Raw genomic sequence first — 18,160 nt, 5'->3', positions numbered from 1 at the left:
TTTTTTATAGTTAATTAAAAGGCCATTGATTTGAATTACCAAATGATGGCACTACCATAGTGGCAGTAAACAATGTATATGACTTCTTTGGTCTTCCTGAGTCAGTAGTAGTACAGTGGATCATGTGACCAGACTTGAAGTGTTTACTTAACGTCTAGACACTTGACTCCCTGAGCCACTTTCCATACTGGAGTTGTTCACATTTGGCGTGCTGCTTTCAGAACATGCAAAGCTAAATGTGAGTTGTAAAGGCTAAGCACATCAAAGTACATAAATAGAAACAACACAAATTCCCTTTTTGACAGCAAACTCAGAGGTCTAAGTGGAGAGGCAACATATTATGAGGCACGTCATCGTTAGCTTTAGGCCCAGATTCACTCATCTTTTGCAAAGTTTCCACCTGTTTTTTTCTAAATGGAATGAAACATTGAGGACAGGAGCAGGAGACTGCATCGGCAATGGAGGACCCGCAGCTGTGGAAGTCTAACGTTCATCCCGTCGACTACAGAGGACCAGATGGGGGGCAGTGGATAAGGGGTTTGGTCCCTGCCTTGAAGTTGGAGGTTGTGGGTTCAATCCATATCTCTTGTGCTTGATTGACAGTCTCTGTAACTGTTGATGTCAAACATACAAAGAGAAGCGCTTCAAGTGTGAAGGATTTGGGGTTAAATCCCAGCCTTGCAACCAAGAGGTTGTGGGTTCAATCCTCATCTCTTGTGATTTTAGTGTACGTTTCCCCAATGTCAATGTCAAACATACGAAGAGATGTGTTTAAAGTGTGAAGCAATCGGTGGCACAGATTGTAAGGCTTGTGCCCGTGAGATTGTGGGTTTGATCCCAGTCACTTAAGTGTGGTTCCGTTGACGCTGTAGTGGTTGGAGGACTGATGGGGGTTAATACCTGGGGTTCCCATTCCTGTGACCAGCAGTGGTTCTGGGGAAAAATCCCTCAAGAAACATTTGTATTTCAAGAGAGGACAGTCTACTTTTTCCAGGGATTTTCCCCAAAACCACTGCTGAGGAACCATGGCAGGGGACCCCAGGATTAACAGCCCCAGCTTAATGCACACTTTGGACCAACGCCACCATTCTCCTGCCATCTTGATGTGGCAGCCACTCCTAGTGGCCTTGACTCGCTCTGCAGCAGAGTCCCTGTTGTCCACACAACCATGCTTCAGTCATGCAGTAGGTTCAAACCTACAACTCTGTGCTTTTTGGGTGAGATCCAGAGCCACAGACTCCTTCACAATATTAACCCTTCTCTTAATAATTTTGACATTGATATTTGCGTAAATGTACAGTACACTACACTAAAGCACGAGATGAGAATCGAACCCACAACCTCTCGGCTGCAAGACAGGGATTCAACCCCAGAGCCATTGCCTCCTTCATACATTTGACATTGACAGTTTTGGAAACGTAGCCACGCTAAGGTGAGATTTCAACCATCAAGTTATGAGGTTAGAACCATCATCAACTTGTGCAACACTGCCAAAGGTATCACATGGCTCTGAGGAAGTGATTAGTAGGGCAGAAGTATTGATATGGTAGGAACCCACATCCTCTTGGTTGCAAGGAAGGCATTCAACCCCAGAGCCACCCACTCCTTAACACAATCAGCACTTTTCTTCCCATGTTGGACAACGACAGTTGCAGAAACTTGCACAAAAGATGAGAATCAAACCCACAACCTCGTGGATCCAAGGTAGGGATTTAACCCCAGAGCCACTGCCTCCTTCAAACAATTTGCAAATGTCTTTGTATATTTGACACAGACAGTTGAGGTAAACAAATCAAGCCCAGGGAACCATTACTCAATGTTAAGAATTAGCAGTATTCTCTCAAGAGAAAGGCCTAAAGGCACTGGTGTTGCAAAATCATTTACTGAGAATCCCCTCTCAACAAATAGCTATCGACAGACAGAGAATAAAGTCATTTGAAATGTTAATGCTCAACTCTTTTACCTGCCCTGCAGGTACATTCCATGACCTCAGTCAGCACCAACAGGGAAAGCCTGAAGCCGATCAGCCAAGCAGGTTTCACCAGTATAGTACGTGCTTTGTTTTAGGGTCAGGTTTGCCACCACAGAATGTATGTTAAAATAGCACTGCAAACACAATCGTCAGCAAATGATATGACCTCCATTTGGTTTCATAGGGAAGAAGATTAGAATAAAGGGAAAATGCCCAGCTTGTTTTGTGCATTTCATGGTCCTCAAGACAAAAATCTAAATAATCTAGACAAAAGTTTAACAAAAAGAACAACCAGACATTATAGTCAAGGACCACCCTTCTCCCAAAAACGACAGCAAGATTAAGGACCACCGTTCTCCCAAAAAACATTAAAAACAACTACAGCAAGATTCAGGAATGATGTAGTAGCTGCCCAGTGGATGGAACCCTTACTGCTTCTTGGGTCGGAAGTAGAGCTTCTTGGTGAGCATGGAAGCGAAGCAGGGGACCTGTTTCTTCCCGATGGCGGTCCGGTCATTACAATTCCCGACGCTCCTCATGGACACCTTCCTGTTGACCAGGGTCAGGAGCTCCGTGAACTCCAGGGAATCCCCGAACTTGCAGACGGCCCCACACAGGTCCTGGATGTACCAGGAGCCATTGATCGTCTCGCGGTGGGAATAGTAACCTGCACAAACACACAGGGAGACAGGGAACGTGTATGTCAGTTAGATCTGAATTCCATTAATCCAAGTGAAAAGCAAAACATAATCAAGTGATCAAACGCCATAACACTAACACAAGGAAGCAGTTATTTTTGATATTGTCTAAACAGCATAACTGTATACAAGTTACAGTAAGAAGGAGTTGGGTACAAAATAGTAACGGAGTCTGTTGATAAGGAATTAAAATAATGAATTTATGTCTTTATTCTCTCTGCATCACTGGCCTATGCATCTATCCTCATTTACAACCACAATTTTTATAGTATTTATTTTGGTTTTCGGTAATGGACTGTCTTCCTCACCTTCAGCCACAGAGTAGCACATGATGAAGTCAGCGCCAGCAGGGAGGGTGTAGACCACCCCAGCGTCCACCACCACCTCGTTGGTCTTTACTTCGCTGTCCACCACGTCCATGGGGGTCACTGGTTCGTCATGTTTCTCCCCACGGCACGCCTGTCGGTGTCAATCAAATCAGAAACATAAAACAGTCAAAACGTCAATTAATATGATGGTCGTGTTATATAGAATTTGTTTTGATTTAGCAGTATATATTTTTGGTTATGTGGATCAAATGTTTACAAATAGAATGGAAAATAATAGTATGGCGTCTGAGGAAGATTTGCCTTCACCGGCCCCCACGCATCAGATATTGGTCTATGAGTCAACAGTACTGAATGTAAAAGGTTTCCATCTAAAATGGTTATATTCAAAGGCATCATCTGACTGTTTACCTGCAGTATGAAGATCTTAGGCTTGCCCACCAGGCTCTTACACTTGTCTCCTTTGAACAGGGCAGTGATGTCCTGGATGGAGATCTTGTCGTCGTAAGCATAGACGTAGTTGCTCTCTCCGTGGCTCAGAAAGACGCACACGAAGCAGTCTGCATCTGCATGGTTGGCCTCAGCAGCTATAGAGTATCAGACGTATGATTTATTATTCTGAAGTATAATACTGACTGTGACTGATACACTGTGGAATGAATGTTAAGCTGATTATTTGAGGTGGTATCGAATGACTTGAAGTGCTGCTTACCCTCACTGATTTTATCCAGAACTTCCTCCACCTTCAGATTATCATAGGCCTGCACTTCAAAGTTCAAGTCCTGAAATCTGAATCAGAAAAATCAAGTGTCAAACATGTTTAGGCATGAACTTTTTAAACAATTAAATCAGCACTACAGTTGACTGAACCGGTCTATAGGGAGTTATGAAGCACGGTCATATCTGATGCCATGTATACCTTTTGACCAGGTTGTAGCGGTCAGCATTGGTCCCGTTGCGGTCAGGCATCCCCAGACGCCAGAAGAAGCGCTCCTGGTTGAAGATGAGAGCCATGCCTCGCCGCTTGTGGTCCATCTTATACTCCTCCGCAGGGTCCATAGAGAAAGAACTGCTGAAAGAAAAAACCATGCTCCAATGTAAATACCATTACCTTGTTATAGTGGGTGTAGCTGAATGAGAGACATTTGTTAACAGAAAGTGTCGATTTCCTATCTGTTACCACAAAAAATGAGGAACTATCTGTTCACTTCAACTGCCAACATACATGAACTTATTTCAACCACATGTTCATTACATTCAAGTCATTTATAACAACGTAATGAGTAATATTATTACTAATAGTTACCTGTAGAAATACCCATCTGTTTCTGTAAGGTTCTCACTAGGACCTGATGAAGAGATAGAGAAAGGAACATGCAATCTGAACAGCTATGACAATCTTGCATGAATTTTTATTTTATGACTTCTCAAAGCCCTCTCGTGGTTATACAGCTTTCTGATATCTCAAAACTCAGCAGGTTCGATGCAAATAGTCTCCAATGCTTTTGGGATCAGATTTATTTTTCAGGGGTCTATTGTTAAGCTCTGCAACCAAAGGTTTGTGAATTAGTAGCCTAGCCTACAACTCTGGGGTTAAGCAGCCATTGTTCAATAAACACCCAGTCCTGGTGGTTTTCAACAGGCTGGTTACAGGTGTTAAGACCAGTAGACCTGCTGTTGCAGGTGTGGGGGAAAGCAGGATTTGGACTATTCTTCCAATTGAGGACATGGGGAAAAGGGGAAAGTCTGGAGTTCCATTTCCTTATGTTCCTTGTGTTAAGGGTTATTTTTGTGAGCACAAGAGGAGGGTAAATTGGTTTTGATTCAGGTGATTGCTGAGTGCAAACGACAAATGGACAAAATACCTGCAGGTTTGTGTTAATCATTACATAATTAGCGTGTACTTTGAGTTACGTAAAAAAGGCAATTTCATGAGATAAGGTAGTTTCGTTATAACAGTACCTCAAACAGTCTTTCTGTTTTGGTGTTGAATGTACGTTAGCATATGTCTCTACAAGCATTGAGCACCTAGACCTACCTAACCTGATATTGCCCGTATGTACTCACCTGTCCTCGGTGCTGTTTTGCTGTCTTTTTCAACGCTCCCTGTGACCAAAATCAAATATGAGACAACACAGTAAGATTTGACAGAACTGTGAAACAAGTCTTTTCACTGATAACATTGACTTAACACCTGATATAAAATCAGGTTACGTTAATTGAAGTCTGTGGTCTGTGCTTATCTGACAGTAACCTAGTCCCCAGGCTATTGCGTAGTGTCTAGCAACGCGATTCATGACAGTGAACAACAACCTTGGCTACTGTAACAGCAGTACAAACAGACAGATAATACGGACATACACCTTATAAAGTTATTAGAACAGTTCAAGATAAGCGAGGTAAATGGAGGGGAAATTGTGAAATCCCCGACAAATCATTCAGCATGTGATTTATTATTATTTTGTTCACTTTCTTTTCCCAGGGAGGGTCCGAACTGTCTTCTGAGATTTCTTTCATATTTGTCTTATATGAATTGATGACCACAACTTTACATTAAACCGCAAGACTACTACTACTACTACATACATACATATAGTATATCTATCTATAAGTTAAAAATATGACTTTTTATTACCTTTAGTGTCTTCATTCCCTGGACACGACATGGTTGCGGTCTATACTCCTTTGAACACGTATACGCAAGTGAATAATGCTTCTCCTTTACTAACGCTGATGGATGAGGAAACTTCCCGCCCGTTTAAGCTGATTGGCTAAACTCCACATAAACGGGATACAATTGGCAACTGGGCATGTCAGTCACGCGTTGCTCGTTACGACTTCCGTATAATACCACATTGTAGCCATTGAGGACCGTATAACAGAGTCAAATATATACTGAACAAAAATATAAACGCAACATGCAACAATTTCAACAATTTTACTGAGTTACAGTTCATATAAGGAAATCAGTCAATTGAAATAAATTCATTAGGGCCTAATCTATGGATTTCACATGACTGGGCAGGGGCGCAGCCATTGGTGGGCCTGGGAGGGCACAGGCCCACCCACTGGGGAGCCAGGCACAGCCAATCAGACAGAGTTTTCTGAGCTGTCTGGGTGGCTGGTCTCAGACGATCCCGCAGGCGAAGAAGCCGGATGTGGAGGTCCTGGGCTGGTGTGGTTACACGTGGTCTGCGGTTGTGAGGCTGGTTGGACATACTGCCAAATTCTCTAAAACAACATTGGAGGCAGCTTATGGTAGAGAAATGAACATTACATTATCTGGCAAAAGCTCTGGTGGACATTCCTGCAGTCAACATGCCAATTGCACGCTCCTTCAAAACTTGAGACATCTGTGACATTGTGTTGTGTGACAAAACTGCACATTTTAGAGTGGCCTTTTATTGTCTCCAGCACAAGGTGCACCTGTGTAATGATCATGCTGTTTAATCAGCTTCTTGATATGCCACACCTGTCAAGTGGATGGATTATCTTGGCAAAGGGGGATCTGCTCACTAACAGGGATGTAAACAAATTTATGCAAAAAAAGATGAGCGAAATAAGCTTTTTGTGTGTATGGAACCTTTCAGGGATCTTTTATTTCAGCTCATGAAACATGGGACCAATGCTTTACATGTTGCGTTTATATTTTTGTTCAGTATAATATAAAACATGTTTCAGGGTGTGACATTATGCAGAGGGATACTGTAAAAACAAAATGCATGTTTGCGTATGTCTGTGAATGAGGCAAGCTCAATAAATGTCAAATGTCAGCTCATAGATCACGCTTGACATCAATTTGCATGTGCACTGCAGGAGTCTCTCTGGCTGTCCATGTAGGGTTTACACCCCATGTACATGACAGCCTCAAACAGCAGGGTTGTAGTATTCTCACACGCTGTATAAAGAGAGACATGGTAGATCATCAACCTGAGTAGATCATGTTATTTGTCACGTACACAGTTTACAGCAGGTATAAAAGGTGCAGCGAAATGCTTCTGTGCTAGCTCCCTCAACATTGCAGTACAATAATCAATCATCAATATCAATAATAAGTTAATCAAAAATTACAAGTAATAGAAGAGGTAGTACGCATAGTAATATGGATGAGTTGTATGATCTTCCACACCAGCAAGATTGTTAGCCTGGTTAAACCAGACTGAATGCTGCACTTACCAGTGAAGTGAAACAATTGACAATTGTGAGCGCAGAGTTCAGTATGATTTAACCAGGCTACAAGATGGTGTACACATTATTGAATTAACTGTGAGGAATGCTTGAGTAAAGTCCTGCTCTGTGTTCAACACTGGGAGCACGTCAATACATGAATCAGGGTTGTGTTCAACAGACAAACTACCTGGAGTTCTCTGATAAGAAACACTCATTTTCATATTCCGTTGTAAAACGTTTTCTGTTGCATGCCCTAATGAACACAACCCAGGTGCCATTTTACCTTGGAAACTCTGGGCAAGTCCCAACATCTTCTGTAATCTCCTACAGATGGTCTCCAGGCATTCCGGGAACTCATCGTCACAGTCGTGTTTATCACGGTTATAGGTGTCATAGCAATGGCCGTGCTGGTTATAGAACTTGGTCAAGGACGGGATGCCGATGTCAACTTTTAGAGTAGACAAAAGAGATAGCCATTAGATCAATGCTCACAAATATTCAATGCAATATATAATATGACAGGTGTAATCAAATCAAATCAAATTTTATTTGTCACATATGCTGAATACAACAGGTGTAGACCTTAACGTGAAATGCTTACTTACAAGCCCTTAACCAACAATGTCATTTTAAGAAAATAGAGTTAAGAAATGATTTAATAAACAAACAAAACAAAATAATAATAATAATAATAACAACAACAATGTGTGGGGGTACAGGTTAGTCGAGGTAATTTGTACATGTAGGTAGGGGTAAAGTGACTATGCATATTTAATAAACAGCAAGTAGCAGCAGTGTAAAAATAAAGATAGCCCTATTTGGTAAAAGACAAAGTCCATATTATGGGTAGAACAGCTCAAATTTACATTTACATTTTCGTCATTTAGCAGACGCTCTTATCCAGAGCGACTTACAAATTGGTGCATTCACCTTATGATAGCCAGTGGGACAACCACTTTACAATTATGAATTTTAATTTTTAATTTGGGGGGTGGGATAAGGGGGGGTAGAAGGATTACTTTATCCTATCCCAGGTATTCCTTAAAGAGGTGGGGTTTCAAGTGTCTCCGGAAGGTGTTGAGTGACTCCGCTGTCCTGGCGTCATGAGGGAGCTTGTTCCACCATTATAAGCAAATAAGCAAAGAGAAACGATAGTCCATCATTACTTTAAAACATGATGAAACTGGCTCTCATGAGGACCGCTACATGAAAGGAAGACCCAGAGTTACCTCTGAGTTACCAGCCACAGAAATTGCAGCCCAAATAATTGCTTCACGGAGTTCAAGTAACAGACACATCTTAACATCAACTGTTCAGAGGAGACTGTGTGAATCAGGCCTTCATGGTCGAATTGCTGCAAAGAAACCACAACTAAAGGACTGTCAGTGATTTATTTAGAATTCAAAGCACACTTAACCAGCATGGCTACCACAGCATTCTGCAGCAATACACCATCCCATCTGGTTTGCTCTTAGTGGGACTATAATTTTTTTTCAACAGGACAATGACCCAACACATCTCCAGGTTGTGTAAGGGCTATTTGACCAAGAAGGAGAGTGATGGAGTGCTGCATCAGATGACCTGGCCTCCACAATCACCTGACCATAACCCAATTGAGATGGTTTGGGATGAGTTGGACCGCAGAGTGAAGGAAAAGCAGCCAACAAGTGCTCAGCATATGTGGGAACTCCTTCAAGACTGTTGGAAAAGCATTCCAGGTGAAGCTGGTTGAGGGAATGCCAAGAGTGTGCAAAGCTGTTATCAAAACAAAGGGTGGCTACTTTGAAGAATCTAAAATCTAAAATATATTTTGATTTGTTTAACACTTTTTTGGTTACTACATGATTCCATATGTGTTATTTCATAGTTTTGATGTCTTCACTATTATTCTACAATGTAGAAAATAGTAAAAATAAAGAAAAACCCTTGAATGAGTAGGTGTGTCCAAACTTTTGACTGGTACTGTATAATATGACAGGTGTAATAACATTCCTATAAACAGTAGTCTTCATTCCGTAAGTAATGAATGTTGTGGCTGTTGAACAAGTAGAGGACAATAAATTACTTGGTGTTACCTTAAATTGTAAACTGTCATGGTCAAAACATAAAGATTCAATGGTTGTAAAGATGGGGCGAGGTCTGTCTGTATTAAAGAGATGCTCTGCTTTTTTGACACCACACTCCACAAAGCAAGTCCTGCAGGCTCTAGTTTTATCTTATCTTGATTATTGTCCACGGGGCCCCGTGTAGCTCAGTTGGTAGAGCATGGCACTTGCAACGCCAGGGTTGTGGGTTCGATGTGCTGCAAAGAAAGACATCTTGCTCTTCATTGTGATCAGAGGGCTAATATTAATACTATGCATGCCAGTCTCTCTTGGCTAAGAGTTGAGGAAAGACTGACTGAGTCACTTCTTCTTTTTATAAGAAACAATGTGTTGGAAATTCCAAATTGTTTGCATAATCAACTTACACACAGCACTGACAAACACACACTTACCCCACCAGACATGCTACCAGGGGTCTTTTCACAGTCCCCAGGTCCAGAACAAATTCAAGAAAACGTACAATATTATACACAGACATGAGTGCATGGAACTCCCTTCCATCTTATATAGAGCAAGTGAACAGCAAACCTGATTTTAAAAAACAAATAAAGCAACACCTCATGGCACAACGCCTCTCCCCATGTGACCTACTTGTTGTGTGTATGAACTGAAAATGTATGTGTAACTGATAGATGCACACACACACACACTACATGTTAATGTTTTTAAATGTATGTAAATTGTAAAGTCTTTTCTCTGTAATGTCTTTTCCGTTATGTGTCGGACCCCAGTAAGACTAGCTGACGCCATTGGCTTCGGCTAATGGGGATCCTAATAAATTTAAAAAACGAATCAAAATTCCTGGTCCTGAAGCGCCGCAGCTGTAGCTATACATTATAGTGTGTGCAAGATTCACTGTCTGAAGCACAGGTCTCCGCTAATCATCAAAACCATGAGGGTTTTGTCACAGCCCAGCACTGTCTGACACAGCTGATAATCAAGACCATGACTTGCTGAATCAGAAGTGTTAGTGCTGGGCTGGGACAACAGCCTGCACACACTGCACCCCCTCAGGACTAATAGGGAAGACCACTGCTATAGATCAAAGTCAGACATGACACTAGCTCACCTGGACTCCGAAGAGGGGCGTCCCACATCCATTGGGTGGGGGTGGTTTGTAACCAGGCCGGGGTTCTGGTTTGTGACCTGCAAGGAAACAGCAAAGGTAGAGGTGTTCTGAGTTCTCCCACCTTCTTTTATCTTGTTGAGAGAGATAACCTGTTCAGAGAGACTACAGATAGCGTTGGGGGTCGCACTGTACCAGTTTTAATGTTTACAACCCAAGATAGCTAAAGTGGTGCTCATCTTTTTTGCATGTGGATAATAATCACTTTCACAAGGGTGGCAACCATCCTCCAGGATAGCTACTGTGTGTGCAGGCTTTTGCTCAATCCCTGGTCTAACCACATTGTAGCCTAAACATCAGCTGCTCAACAGGACCTTGATAAGCAGACTTTGGTGTTTCAGGGCTGGATCAAAAGCAAAGCCTGCACTCCCAGGAGCTCTTCAGATGGAGGGTTGACCACTAACAGTGCAGTTCTACTTTGTGGGGGGTTAAGTGCCTTGATCAAGGGCACAATGACAGGAGGTGGTAGGTTTACATGGGATCAGAAACAGCACTCGGTTAACCAGAAGTAAAATTCTCTCGCGAAAACGTGTAATTTCCTGTTTACTTCTGGGGGGATTACCTTTGTGGAAAGGAAGGAAGCGAAATCCGAGAGGAAGAGGCGAAGCGAGAGGACCAACTCGGCCAGAGATCTGTCTTCTCCAGCAGGTGGCGGTTTCGTTTCATTCGCTCACCAAGCGAGGAGTTTTGTATGGAGGTCAATGAGAGTGTCGAATTTGGTTAAAAAAAATAATGGAATGGCTTATTTGCTACGTGAGGTTTATTTGATCTTATAGAAGTTTCGTAATGCATAGGTTGTTACGAGTGTACTGATATAAGTAGGACACGTGACATCAGGGCAACTTTGAGAAACAACACTTTATAATGGAGTTGTTTCGAGATGTCAATGCATATTCATGATAATGAGGCTAGTAGGCTTGCATAGCATCTCTCTCTGTTGAATACAGGCGGTTGACGTCTACAACCCTCATCGAATATTCAAAAAGTATTAAAATAATTAGATGTATCCACCAATCCAAATAAAGGATAGACAGGAGCTAGACAGCCCACCGTGCAGCTTTGTGGGTCAACGACTCCCATTGTTAGGGAGGAGAGACAAGTAGGCTATCTTGTCAGTATATCCATCATCTTTGGCGAAGTCTCCTCTCGCAAACGGAAACTTGGCCAAAACCCTCCTTCTGCTAATTTCGCCCGTGTTTATCATGGCCAAAAAGCATTTTTTTTCTTTTTACGATACAAACTATTTTGATTTTGTGGCTGTTGAATCTAGTGGAAACCGTTTATCATCCGCACAGGGGCTTGAAAACCACTGCATCAGTTAAAGCGGCAATCAGCAGTAGAAACAATAACATTTACATTGACATTTTAGTCATTTAGCACAGACGCTTTTATCCAGAGCGATTTACAGTTAGTGAGTGCATACATGTTCATAACAAAGCGGTTGTCGGTAAAAAGCTGAAGGATGGGGCTGGAGAAATGTAACCACTCTCAAAATCATAGACAGAGCTATGGATGCAAGGACTGATCAGCCATTATATCAAAATGATAGTTTAACCATGTTTTGAGGCTGTAGTAAGCTATTTGTTTACATTTTCTTTGATTACAAACATTGTAGTAAAACAAGTTTTTGTAATTGGGGTTCTGGTGTTGTATGCCAGTTGAACTAAGTTCATGAGGCATTTATAAATTATAGCCTATTCTTCAAGAATCAATGGGTACATATCATTAATTTATAAATCAAAAAATGGATGTAACTGCTGATTGCCACTTTATGCACCGCCTTCGCTCAAATCTGATTCGTCCAAATAATCAACGAAAACCCAAAACCAGGAACTACTGAGCGGATTTGATTATTTGTATGTGTTCATCTACAACGGCCTTTTGGGTGAACTCCCTCTTTACATCTGTAGTCTGGTCTCCTTCACCACCAGCAGTTACCATACCATACCTATCTGCTAGGTGGTTTCTACTTAAATTCCCCAGGACATTTACAGTATTAGGCACGACTGCCTTCTCGTCTTGTGCACCAGAGGCATGGAATAGTCCACAAACCATGCTTCATCTAGATATGTTAGTGCCAGTGAATTAATACAAACATTTGATGGGAGACTCTGTTACAGAGTAGTGTAAATGATTTTTTTTCAAAGGCTGGATCATGTTGTTGTATGTTTTAATTCTGTAATGTATTGATTGTTGCTGCCTTCTCGGCCAGGTCTCCCTTGAAAAGGAGACTCTGGGTCTCAATGGGTTTTTCCTGGTTAAATAAAGGTTAAATAAAAAAATGGAACATGCTGAACCGCGGGGCACCAGTGTATGTCCCTTGACGTGAATTGGCAAAAGCACTGAGGGAGGAGTGCCTTTCTCACATCAAACAGTAATCTGCGCCGCTCTGTCATGTTGTCAAGAAGGCAGCATGATCAATCGTCCAGAAACATACATAGGCCTACATCTCTTTTCCGTGAAATATATTTTTGCATTTTCAAACTAGTTTTCATTGTGAAGGCAGATGCTTTTTTTAAAATCAAAAGCAATCACTTTTGCATGTGAAAACACAGAATCGTACTCATTACTCCACGTGCTAATTATGTCGACCTAGCGGTGGGTTTTGAACCGGGCACCTGTCTCTCGCCCGGTTCCAAAACAAACGCAATCAACTTTCACCCGATGCAAAACACGCCTATCCGGGCGCCCGGGCAGATTAATCGCATAATCCTACATGAGCCTTGACAGACTCTCGCCGTTTCATCTGTCCACAAGAATCTGTCCCCCTAGAGATTATGGTCTGGTCTCAATGAAATAGAGTAGGCTGCCTGTGCATGGGCAGAGAATCAAGTGGCAGTCATTTTTTCAAGAAAATTACATCAAATATGATTAGACTACAGTTTACTAGTGTCTGTAAATAAATATACTATTGATAATGGAAAGAAGGGGATGGCGCTCAACCAACGTTAGTCAAGGTGCAATAAATAAATAAAATGATTGAAAAGGAAAAGGCGTAACGCGCGCATAGGTTACCATGGTAAGCCTTTTTATTTTCAATCAATATGAATTACCCATTTAATTGTCTCCGCCTGCAAATCGTCCTCCTAAAAGGTAGGCTATATCCTATATACAAACCGTAGTTCAAGTAGTTCAAGAGAATGTGCAAGTGTCCGCTCTCATCGTTCTTGCTGCCTCAAATTCAGTAGCCTTACATGCGAAGTAGAGTAGATTTTAGCCTATGCAGTTATCTTTCGAAGGCAATGTACTTCCTAAATATGAGTTGGCTATAGTTTACTACATTGCCTAGAAATATATATTGATCAGCCATGTGTCACTGTCTGAAAATCGTCCCACTCCTAAAGGGTAGGCTATAAAACGTAGCTCAAGAGAAAGTGCAAGTGTCCCCAACTGCTCTCTCAAACTGCTTCTAGTTTATTGGCTGATATAGCACAGTAATACCGATAGCCTAATATAATGGGCCACTTGAAAATCTCTTGAAATTCAACCTATTTCTTGGGTTATTTTTACACATTTTATATTGCTTATATAGGGCGCAAAATTGCTGCGACCATGACTGGCAAATGAGCTGCGGCGCATTCGACGAAAATAATATTGCTGGACTTCGGTTGGGTTCGGGACCAGTTCTTGCGGTTGCGGGGGGGACTCGGACAGATAGCCAGCGGATGTGGTGTAAAAAGCTGCGGGTGCGGGCTGAATTAGTCAGTCCCGTGCAGACCTCTATTGCAGGGCGTGACAATGGGCCAGTTCGTTTTGCATGGTACGATGACCCGGGCGATTGAAGATTTCAGTGAAACCATTGGAATGGTCTAAAATATTTAAACTCCGCCCACCTGAGGCACCGGGCCATGCAAAACGAACGCTCCCATTATCAACGCTATTTATAAATCTTTGGACATTATACAGAGGGATACCATAAAAACAAAATGCATATTTGTGTATGCCTGTGAATGAGGCAAGCTCAACAAAGGTCAAACTACAATACAAAAATAAAAGAAGCTGGGGTTTTCCAAACATTTGATTTACCTACAACATAACATTTTACATTTAAATTTTAGTCATTTAGCAGACGCTCTTATCCAGAGCAACTTACAGTTAGTGAGTGCATACATTATTATTATTATTTTAGTTTAGGAATCGAACCCACAACCCTGGCGTTGCAAACGCCATGCTCTACCAACTGAGCTACATCCCTGCCGGTCATTCCCTCCCCTAACCTGGACCAATTGTGCGCCACCCCATGGGTCTCCAGGTCGGGACCAGCTATGACAGAGCCTGGATTCGAACCAGGATCTCTAGTGGCACAGCTAGCAATGCAATGCAATGTAGTGCCTTAGACCACTGCACCACTCGGGAGGCCACAGGGTCAACACTCCATAGTGGCTCCATCAACAGGTAAACATCCCTATTTACACATTCAATATAAATAATTATGAAGTAACCAAAACAATACAATTACTGGGCAATATAATGTAGCCATTACCCTTATCACTGTATCATTATGTGCTTGTAGTCATACATTTGTCTTTCAGTTTCTTTGTACCTTTTATAAACATTCATATTCGCTCTCTTAATTGATACTCCATATAATGTGTGGCAGAACAAACAAATTACATACACAACAACCACTAAACAACCTTTGCATAGGAGAACAATTCTACAAAATTATCAGCTCATAGATCCCTCTTGACTTCAAATTTGCATATGCAGGAGTCTCTCTGGCTGTCCATGTAGGGTTTACACCCCATGTGCATGACAGCCTCAAACAGCAGGGTCACAGTATTCTCACACGCTGTAGAGAGAGAGACATGGAGACACGAGTAGATCATGTTATATATATATATATATATAGACATATGAAACACACAGAAAAACAAATCAAAATCCATTTTTATTTGTCACGTGAACTGTTTCCAGCAGGTGAATGAATGCAAAAAAAAAATCGTGTCAAATCACCAGTTGGCAACCCATCCCTTATGGGATGAATTGACACATAAACAAACATTACAATAATTCACTGTGGTAATTAAATGATAATTCTTCTTCCGGTGTTCTCTGCATTATGCATCGCATAAAGAGTGAAAAAATTTAAGGTAAAAAATCAATACATAATAGCAAATAAGGTTATCCAAACAATAATTATATCCCTAGAGCAGTAAAATAATATACATACATACATACATACACACACACAGTATACTGATAGCAGGTATAAAAGGTGCAGCGAAATGCTTGTGCTAGCTCCCTCAACATTGCAGTACTATAATTAAGCAATAAGGCCCGAGGGGGTGTGGTATATGGCCAATATACCACGGCTAAGGGCTGTTTTTACACACGACGCAACACAGAGTGCCTGGATACAGCCCTTAGCCATGGTATATTGGCAATATACCACAAACACCCAAGCTACCTTATTGTTATTATAAACTGGTTACCAACGTAATTAGAGCAGTAAAAATACGAGTTCTCATACCTGTGGTATACGGTATGATATACTACGGCTTTCAGCCAATCAGCATTCAGGGCTCGAACCACCCAGTTTATCATCAATAATAAGAGTCAAGTCAAAAATTGCAAGTAATAGAAGAGGTAGTACACATAGTAATATGGATGAGTTGTATGATCTTCCCCACCAGCAAGATTGTTAGCCTGGTTAAACCAGACTGAATGCTGCACTTACCAGTGAAGTGAAACAATTGACAATTGTGAGCGCAGAGTTCAGTATGATTTAACCAGGCTACAAGATGGTGTACACATTATTGAATTAACTGTGCGGAATGCTTGAGTAAAGTCCTGCTCTGTGTTCAACACTGGGGGCATGTCAATACATGAATTAGGGTGGTGTTCATTAGGCAACACACAGGAGAAAACAGACAAACACTCATTGTCGTGTTCCGTTGTAAAACGTTTTCTGTTGCATGCCCTAATGAACATAACCCACGTGCCATCTTACCTTGGACACTCTGGGCCAGTCCCAACATATTCTGTAATCTCCTACAGATGGTCTCCAGGCATTCCTGGAACTCATCGTCACAGTCGTGTTTATCACGGTTACAGGTGTCATAGCAACGGTCGTGCTGGTTACAGCACTTGGTCAAGGACGGGATGCCGATGTCAAACTGTAGAGTAGACAAAAGAGATGGCCATTAGATCAATGCTCACAAATATGCAATGCAATATATGACAGGTGTAATCACATTCCTATAAACAGTGGTCGCTGTACAGGGTCGCCACACTACTATGGCTGACCCTGTAACACAACACATTTCATTGCACCTATCCGGTGTGCAGTGAAATTCCTGGTCCTGAAGATCCACAGCTATAGTTTATACACTATAGTGTGTGCAGGCTTCACTGTCTGAAACACAGGTCTCCGCTAAACATAAAAACCATGAATTGCTTAATCAGGAGTGTTAGTGCTGGGCTGGGACAACAGCCTGCACACACTGCGCCCCCTCAGGACTAATAGGGAAGACCACTGCTATAGATCGAAGTCAGACATGACACTAGCTCACCTGGACTCCGAAGAGGGGCGTCCCACATCCATTGGGTGGGGGTGGTTTGTAACCAGGCCGGGGTTCTGGTTTGTAACCTGCTAGGAAAGAGCAAAGGTAGAGGTGTTCTGAGTTCTTCTTTATCTTGTTGAGAGAGATAACCTGTTCAGAGAGGCTACATACTGTGTTGGGGATCGCACTGTACCAGTTTAATGGTTTACAACTCAAAATAGCTACGGTGGTTCTTATCTCCTTTGTTTGTGGAACATTAATCACTTTTAACTGTGCTTTTGAGTAAACGGCTTGTCTGCATAATAAGCAATGAGCAAAGTAGTTATGGCCATGTTTTATTTCCACTACCAACAATGATTTACTGTGTGTGTAGCCTGAGAGAGACCTTACCATCGCTGCATTCATAGTGACACAATCCATCATGACCTCCAAATAAGTCCAGAGCAACGTTGAGGTATTTGTCAATGTTATGGATCCCATTGCGAATGGTTTTTAATGTCATTCGCCAGTCAGGTGTTTCTGGTTCAGGTTCCTTACTACATGAAGACACACAGCTCAGAAATCCATAGGAACATAGTAAGCCCACGAGAAAAACCGAGATGCAACTGTTATGATGCATGACGACAGCACCGGATGCTAGAAAATAGTTGCAATTGGTTGGCATGTGACTCCAAAGTTAAATGACTCGACCAAACGTTGGTAGAAAATCATTTCACACTTTCCCAAATGTTGTTTCAATATAAATCCTATTCGACGTCAACTGATCCGCTGTCATATAATTCACTTTCCGGGTTTGGGAGTAGTCACGTGACAGCAATACGCCTATCAGTGACAACATTTACATTTGCACTTGTAGTACACGTGGTCACTCATAACGCATCAATGTTCAAAGTTCATGCATGCCAGCGATACCAAATGTATATTCATGACTGATTTGATGTTTTTTTTTAACTGAGAAATTGACTTGGTTTCTGTTTTAAGGCAATATTAAATCAATAAAAGTGATTTTCACTGTAGGCCTATACTCTATGTAGTTTGCTACGGATTCTTCAGAAAACAAACCACACTACAATTCACATGTGGATTTACAGGAAAAAACAGCAAATTACCCATTCTAGTAGACTTGTTCAGTTGCATTGCAGTTTTATGGATCACAGTACCGACCTGTTTGGGTACCACGCTGGAGCATGTCGCCATAGAAATCCATGTCAACACATCTTTGACCAGCCTCATAAATATGGTGAGGCCATATTGGGT

At 41.8% G+C, this 18,160-nt stretch overlaps 3 protein-coding genes across 5 annotated transcripts; all 3 read right to left on the bottom strand.

Annotated features, from left to right (window-relative positions):
- Positions 1-6: 6 nt before the first annotated feature.
- On the bottom strand, positions 7-5,701 carry LOC311110094 (caspase-6-like). Of its 2 annotated transcripts, none has more exons than XM_084188659.1 (8): positions 5,632-5,701; positions 5,064-5,102; positions 4,303-4,345; positions 3,916-4,068; positions 3,709-3,785; positions 3,408-3,583; positions 2,979-3,129; positions 7-2,639 (listed from the first exon to the last, which is right to left on the bottom strand). In XM_084188659.1, exons 1-8 carry the CDS (start codon positions 5,660-5,662, stop codon positions 2,401-2,403), a joined length of 909 nt encoding a protein of 302 aa, XP_084044785.1. In that variant the 5' UTR covers positions 5,663-5,701; the 3' UTR covers positions 7-2,400. The 2 variants fall into 2 exon arrangements, with proteins under 2 accessions (XP_084044785.1, XP_084044786.1); XM_084188660.1 differs by having other exon boundaries at positions 2,316-2,639; positions 3,916-4,065; positions 5,632-5,696.
- Positions 5,702-6,747: 1,046 nt separating this feature from the next.
- On the bottom strand, positions 6,748-14,957 carry LOC311109974 (group XIIA secretory phospholipase A2-like; the record flags this gene model as incomplete). The annotated part of the gene is made up of 5 exons (XM_084188486.1): positions 6,748-6,894; positions 7,450-7,615; positions 10,341-10,417; positions 10,960-11,033; positions 14,941-14,957. The coding sequence occupies 5 exons, from the start codon at positions 14,955-14,957 to the stop codon at positions 6,791-6,793; spliced, it is 438 nt and encodes a 145-aa protein (XP_084044612.1). The 3' UTR covers positions 6,748-6,790.
- On the bottom strand, positions 14,403-17,704 carry LOC311110095 (group XIIA secretory phospholipase A2-like). 2 transcript variants are annotated; one of them, XM_084188662.1, is made up of 4 exons: positions 17,294-17,704; positions 16,913-16,989; positions 16,351-16,516; positions 14,403-15,189 (listed from the first exon to the last, which is right to left on the bottom strand). In XM_084188662.1, the coding sequence occupies exons 1-4, from the start codon at positions 17,565-17,567 to the stop codon at positions 15,071-15,073; spliced, it is 636 nt and encodes a 211-aa protein (XP_084044788.1). In that variant the 5' UTR covers positions 17,568-17,704; the 3' UTR covers positions 14,403-15,070. The 2 variants fall into 2 exon arrangements, with proteins under 2 accessions (XP_084044788.1, XP_084044787.1); XM_084188661.1 differs by having other exon boundaries at positions 16,913-16,992; positions 17,294-17,702.
- Between the last annotated feature and the right edge of the window lie 456 nt (positions 17,705-18,160).

The sequence above is a fragment of the Coregonus lavaretus genome, assembly GCF_964263955.1.
Source record: "Coregonus lavaretus genome assembly, contig: SUPER_35_unloc_1, whole genome shotgun sequence".
Classification (NCBI taxonomy): Eukaryota; Metazoa; Chordata; class Actinopteri; order Salmoniformes; family Salmonidae; genus Coregonus; species Coregonus lavaretus.
The sequence above is the reverse complement of the archived record's forward strand: the minus strand, read 5'-3'. Positions and strand labels throughout refer to the sequence as shown.

What these genes read in the sequence shown, in the direction of transcription:
- LOC311110094 (XM_084188659.1), bottom strand. Translation starts at nt 5,662, where the DNA reads ATGTCGTGTCCAGGGAATGAAGACACTAAAG. An exon ending in CAAAACAGCACCGAGGACAG is followed by an intron (nt 4,346 to 5,063) that starts GTGAGTACATAC and finishes TCTCTTCATCAG; the next exon opens with GTCCTAGTGAGAACCTTACA. An exon ending in ACAGATGGGTATTTCTACAG is followed by an intron (nt 4,069 to 4,302) that starts GTAACTATTAGT and finishes TTTTTCTTTCAG; the next exon opens with CAGTTCTTTCTCTATGGACC.
- LOC311110095 (XM_084188661.1), bottom strand. Translation starts at nt 17,567, where the DNA reads ATGCCAACCAATTGCAACTATTTTCTAGCATCCGGTGCTGTCGTCATG. An exon ending in CGCCCCTCTTCGGAGTCCAG is followed by an intron (nt 16,517 to 16,912) that starts GTGAGCTAGTGT and finishes TCTACTCTACAG; the next exon opens with TTTGACATCGGCATCCCGTC. An exon ending in ACTGGCCCAGAGTGTCCAAG is followed by an intron (nt 15,190 to 16,350) that starts GTAAGATGGCAC and finishes CTCTCTCTACAG; the next exon opens with CGTGTGAGAATACTGTGACC.